Source organism: Arachis duranensis, chromosome 6, assembly GCF_000817695.3.
Source record: "Arachis duranensis cultivar V14167 chromosome 6, aradu.V14167.gnm2.J7QH, whole genome shotgun sequence".
NCBI lineage: Eukaryota > Viridiplantae > Streptophyta > Magnoliopsida > Fabales > Fabaceae > Arachis > Arachis duranensis.
The window spans coordinates 7569110-7575415 of record NC_029777.3 but is presented as its reverse complement, the minus strand read 5'-3'; the positions used below and the strand labels follow the sequence as shown (position 1 = coordinate 7575415).

Below are 6306 nucleotides of genomic sequence, written 5' to 3'. Positions count from 1 at the left end.
GGCTCATAATCTCCAATCTAAGAGCAACTCCAATGGGAGTGCCTCATTCCACTTTTTCCTGACACATGGAGGAATTAACCGTTGGAGAAGGAGAGAGGTGAGTTCCTTCACGGAGGCCAAGGCAGAAGAGTCCCTCTGAGCAGGGATTCAAGTTAACCAATGGTAACTTGCTTTAAAAAAAATTATATATTTCTGGTGTGAATAATTTTATGAAAAAAAATTAGAAAAAATATAAGGAGTCAATGTCATTAGTATACAATGTGTCTAATAAAATTAAATTAAAATTTAAATTAAATTATAATTAATTTATTAATTATAATAATTAATTAGATTAAATAATTAATTATTTATTTAATTAATAATTTATATTAATTATTTATATAATAATCAATATTAAATATTATTTATATTTATATTATTATATTAATTACAAATATTTTAATTAATTAATTAAGTGGGACCACAACAGGGACTAAAGTTAGTTCCTCCTAATGGAGAAGAAAGAAATGCTTTGAGTTCCTATTTACTGTTTATGACGCAAAAGCTGATGTGGAGTTACTTTTTATGACAGGTGGGCCATAAACAGGAACTGGGATGAGTTCCCTACTGGAGATGGTCTAACAATTCCTCAGTCAATCCCAACGCAAAAAGTTGGCAGTGTGCCAATTAAAACCTCTACCTAAAGGGTTATCTTTTTTATCCTTAAATATAACAAATTGATTTTTTTTCCTTTTCTTATTTTCTTGGTTCATTTTTTCTTTTCCCTCATTCTCTCAAAATATGAAAATTCACAAAACCTCAAAGATCACTTCCCTTAACTAATGTTACCCTCTCTTCTATCCCTCTAAGGTTTTTTTTTTGCATTTTATATTTTATTTTTTCACTCAGTTAATTTCAAGTTCTTAATGAAAATTTTTTTCCTCCTCCAGCCATATGTTATCCTATACTTTCAACGGCAGTATTACAATAACAGAAAACTCGTAGATGGAAGCATAACCTGTGATTGTAGTCAAAACATCATGTCAAAGCAAGATGCCACCAAATGGAAACACAATCCAAATGTAAAGCAGAACAAGCATATTCAACAGCAACGAAAGATTTGAACTTCCCAGGATAAAATGTGAAAAGTCCAATGTATTTATCCTCCAATACACATTGGCTCATAACCAAATGAATTAGACAAAAGTTATGATGTTGATATCTTCGAAAGAAGTTAAGACAATAATATATTCAGTCCATATCATGAGTGGTGAGGAGAAGACAGCCAAACAACATAAAAATTTCTCCAGTAAAGAAGGAATGAGAGAGCTCACATTGCCTACGAAGACTGAACGAGAATCTATCTCCTCTCTGTTGACCAGACTAGCAGATGCAGTTCCGAGATCTATTGGGAGACTAGAATCAATAACAGACAATGGAGTCTAACAATACACTGGGATAACATTATTTACACGTTAACATAGATAAGAATGAGAAGGGAATGAAAAAGAGATAGAAAAACATAACAAACCACAAAAAAAGTATAATGCAACAATATTAAGCACGAAGTCATGAAGCCGTGTGAACTCTAAAACAGAGGTCAACAAAATTCAGCTTGAATTTGTTCATAACATGAATATTCAAATGAGTATACAAGAATATAGCTTCTCTTCACAGCCAAATGAGAGAGCGCTACTCATAGGCCAGTAACAAACAAGCCAAATCGTAATCATCCAACCACAAACAAAACATCTTGTAGGCAAAGGAGTTAGGACATGTTCTATGATCAGTGCAGAACAAGAAATCATTTACAAAATAAAAATTAAAATAGCTACCGTGAACAGATTCCTTCTCCTTCTCGACCTTGGCTTGCATGTCTTTAAGAGTAGCAGTTTCATCTTCTATATCCTTCAAGCACTTATCCATGTCATCAAAGTCCTGCACTCACAATAGCAGTGGCGTATCATCAAAATTAGGGTTTCGGATTCGAAATCAGCAGCATAGAAGAGGAAAGCGCGATTCAATGAAATCAGGTGAACTCAAAGAAAAAAAAGAATAGCAATAAAAGAAGAAAGAGATAATACAGGTTCGTTGTTATCTTCGGCGTTCATGTCGACGTCGTTGTTTTCCATTTCTTCGTCAAAGAAAAACACCGACAGAAGCGTTCCCTCCTTTCGGATTTTTTTATTTAAATAAATAAAATAAAAGCATTAATTACCGAAATAAATAATTTTAAAAATATTTACCGATTTGCGTTTTCAGTCATATCTCATTTACACTGTAAGTGAGATGATATTGCGTGTATCTCGTTTCTAGTGTAAACGAGATAAGACCGAACGACACCTATAAGTATAAGTCCTTTACGGCATGTTCCCCACTTTGACCTAGTCAAACTCTTTCTCCCCTCTTTTAACCGTTTCCTACCAAATTTGAATCTCGATACGGTGACGGCACGCCAGGCGGGGAACGACGGGGACATCAACAGACTAAACGAGACGTCGCATTATGCCGGGGCAGCCGACTTTGAGGTTAGTTGCATTATGTTTGGTTAATCTAAGTATGTGGACATTGTTGGGGTAGTCTCGTAGTGAGAAGCACTGAGTAAAATGCTTTAGGGGTTGGACTGTATGATGAATTTAGAACAATATTTGCTTGCGTAAGATTTGTATGACTTAATTAGGATTTGCTTACCGACATAAGTAATTTAGAGACAACTATAGAGTAGACACATGGTAGTATGTTCCTAAGTAGTAGTACTACTTTGTTCTTAAGTAGAGTAGAAAAATGTATTATTATCTCTTTATAGGTTAAAAATTTATTTTTCATTCCGCAGAGGCCTCGCCTTCTACTGCCCCGACGAGTCAGCTACACCCTTCTTCCACCGGACGCCATCGTCCTGTATCTGGCTGAGGCCGGATTCGGCGACACGGTGTCACTCAGGGACTTCACATTTGACAATTCCCTAATTTCGGCACTCGTGAAGCGATGGCATCCGGAGACGCACACGTTTCATCTCCCTCAATCCCTGCTAATGAAGATGAAGAGAATATCGATGCCATGGACAACGAGGTTGCTCGCAAGCTTGCCTCCTATACTGCCCCCAAATCTCTACTCAAGGAGATGCCCGGTGGTGATGATAGCGACAACGAATTGGGGTTCAGGAAGCCGCAGAAGATTACCGACAGGGAGGGTGAGTACCACCAAAGGAGGCTCAAGCAAGTCATCTCGCCTGAGCGCCACGATCCCTTCTCTGCTGGCGAGAAGACACCGGACTCCTCCGTCAGGATCTACGCCGATGTCATGAGGGAGCAGGCACTGGAGAGGGAGAAGGAGGAGGCCTTGAAGGCCATTGCTAAGAAGAAGAAGGAAGAGGAGGAGGCTGCTAAGTGAGAGAGTGCTACTCATTAGCAAGTGCTTGTTTGCGTCCATTGATTAAGATATCACCTGTCTATTTTTTTTTTAATTCAACCTACCTGCAATATAATTTGAACATGGCAATTAAGGCCGTAACTTGGAAGTTCTTCAGCTTTTGAAAAGGTTCGTTTGGTTGATATAATTATAATCGCTCTATGTTGCAGCACATTTTATGTTGGCTTAGAAACTAAAGAAACTCATATTTGCCTCTATTTCTATTTATTAAGAGATTTGAGAAAGTTTAGAGGGCTAGCATTTTTATTAAAATTTGGCTAGTACTTAACCGGCAAAAGAAAAGTGAGTAACTCCACACTATTAGATGTAATTTCACACCGTTAAAAATACTAATGATGGCTAATTTATGGCTACAAATCACGAAACCTGCTGACCTCTAGCACGTACTCCTCATATGGCTAATTGATGCCTACGTGCACACGGGAACCCCGTTGGGGGTGCCTTCGTGACTTTGGTAGGTGGTACAACATGGAGACATGGGCCATGGTGGAGCAGCTGCTTGGTGCCAGGCCTCCGGTGGCGGCACAGCAGGCGGCACAGAGGAAGGAGTCTTTCATGCTGAAGCTGGTTTGGTTGCGTGATCGTGTCCACCAGATGCCCCCGACCGACGATCTTGAGACCTTCCAACAGTATGCCCAATGCTATATTATGTTACTAATCGGAGGGTATCTGTTGACAGACACGTCCAACAATCTGGTGCACGTACGGTGCCTACCTCTTCTCCAGGACTTCACGTAGTGCAGGGCGTTATCATGGGGCTCTGCTGTGCTGGCTTGGATTTACCAATCACTCTGTTTGGCAGCATAGCGGGGCATCACGGACATCGCCGGAGGCATTTTGCACAGGCAGGGAGGTTGGCATCGCGGAGGACCATCACTCATCAGCTCCTGCCCAGATCTCCTCCTGGATGCCGCAGATATCACTAGCATCTAGCTCCTCATATGGGACGGGCCTTCGGCCAGGCAGCCAGTACGCGACACCCCCCTCCCATGACTATAGCATGTACTTGACCCAGTCCCAGCCTCAGGTGACCCCACCGATAGCTACACACCCGTACACTCAACTTCAGTTACACCAGTTTGCCACAAATCCATCATCAGGAGGGATGCAGCCGTATCATCCTCAGATGCAGTAGGATTCGGCAGTCGCAGGCCTAGATCCTCGACCGGCTCGACCTCAACGACAAGCTCAGCCTCCCCCATGTGGCACTGGGAACAGGCACCAGTACCAGGATCCACACCAGAGATAGTGATTGTAGTATTGTCTGTACTATAGTTGGATTAAGCTTATGTATGTATTTTTTATTATTTCAGAGTATGGTATGTACATTTGGATTTTAGTTAGATTACACTTTAGTGGTACTTTATTTGTGTATATTGTTATTTATATTGGTGTTCTTTCTTATGAGCATTTATGTTTATGTTACTGTTCCTTTCAAGGAAAAAAACTAACATATCATAAAGTGACAAGCTCATCATTAAACCTTTCATTAGAAGTTACAATATTTCATGTCCATTGTTACTACAACATTAGATAACACACTCCATTAAAAAAGGACCAACACATGCCAACTTTGGTAAACATACAAGCCTAGTATGACCTACACATCTCCCGTGGGCTCATTAGGATATCCCCTTCTAGTATGACCGTATTGCCTACACAGGCCACACCGCTTCTCATGTCACTCAGTCTCGTCCATGTCATTCCAGAATCTGGTGGACATGGGCCTTCTAGTTGCCTTTCGACGCATTACTGGGTTAGGACACAGTCTTATCCCATGCCACTCTGCCCATATCGACTCGTCAGGGATAGGGGAAAACCCCATCTCGTACACCTTGAAAACAGCTTCCTATTTGTACACAGGATGCACATACGGGGCCCACTCAATGCTAGCAGCGGCACACCCAGCTAGTGCGTGACCGCACAGATAGTGGAGGGATTGGAATAAGCCGCAGTCACACGTGCCCTTCGATATCCGAACACGGAAGGAACCGCCCCCATCCCTAAAACAGCTCAAGCTCCTCCACAACAAACACTGATGCCCGCCTGTCGCAGTGAGTGACACGCATCTTCGGTATCCCTTTTCCGTTCTTCTCAATGGCGGCCAATAGTCTTTGTGAGAATCGGCATCCAGCAGCGAGCTGTGACTGTTCCTCTCTACCCTTCGTCACGAACAACTTCTGTAATCTCTTGTACGTGATGCGCACAATGGCAGAAATTGGCAAGTACCGAGTGTCGTTCAACACTACATTGATGCACTCGAACAGATTTGTCGTTATGTGACCAAACCGACGCTCGCTTTCGCAATGTTGTAGCCATATCTCCTTCCTGAAATGACCAGCCCAGTCAACAATCGTAGGCGAAACTCCTCTCAACGCATCCATGTACCACTCGTAACCGGCCTTGCTTGGACTATAAGCAGCGTTAATGAGGTACCTCTTGCCCTCGGCTGACTTGAACCGGGTCAGGAAGTTCGCAGCCATGTGTCTTATGCAGTAAGCATGGTAGGCTCTTGGGGGATGCCAACCACTATCATCGGAGCTAAGCGTGGCCTTGATAGCCTGAAATCTGTCTAAGATAACCAGCTGGCCATCTTTTGGGGTGATGTCGCGTCTCATATTAGTTAGGAAGAACGACCATGACTCGGTGCTCTCGGACTCCACAATGGCAAAAGCAATATGCAAGACGTTGCTATTCCCATCTTGCGCCACCGCAATAAGCAACACACCACCATACCTGCCATACAGATGCATACCATCTACAGAGACAAAGGGCTTACAATGATGGAAGGCTTTGACACATGACGGAAATGACCAAAATACCTTGTCGAACATACTGCAGTCACGTACCAGGAGGTGTCCATCATAGAATGGTTTGACGCTTAGGTCACAAATGGTA

General features: G+C 42.0%; 1 protein-coding gene across 1 annotated transcript; it reads right to left on the bottom strand.

The window, feature by feature from the left end:
* Positions 1-639: 639 nt before the first annotated feature.
* LOC127748317 (polyadenylate-binding protein 2-like) lies at positions 640-1951 on the bottom strand. Its single transcript, XM_052262577.1, has 2 exons — positions 1815-1951; positions 640-1384 (listed from the first exon to the last, which is right to left on the bottom strand). The coding sequence occupies exons 1-2, from the start codon at positions 1903-1905 to the stop codon at positions 1176-1178; spliced, it is 300 nt and encodes a 99-aa protein (XP_052118537.1). The 5' UTR covers positions 1906-1951; the 3' UTR covers positions 640-1175.
* Positions 1952-6306: the final 4355 nt, after the last annotated feature.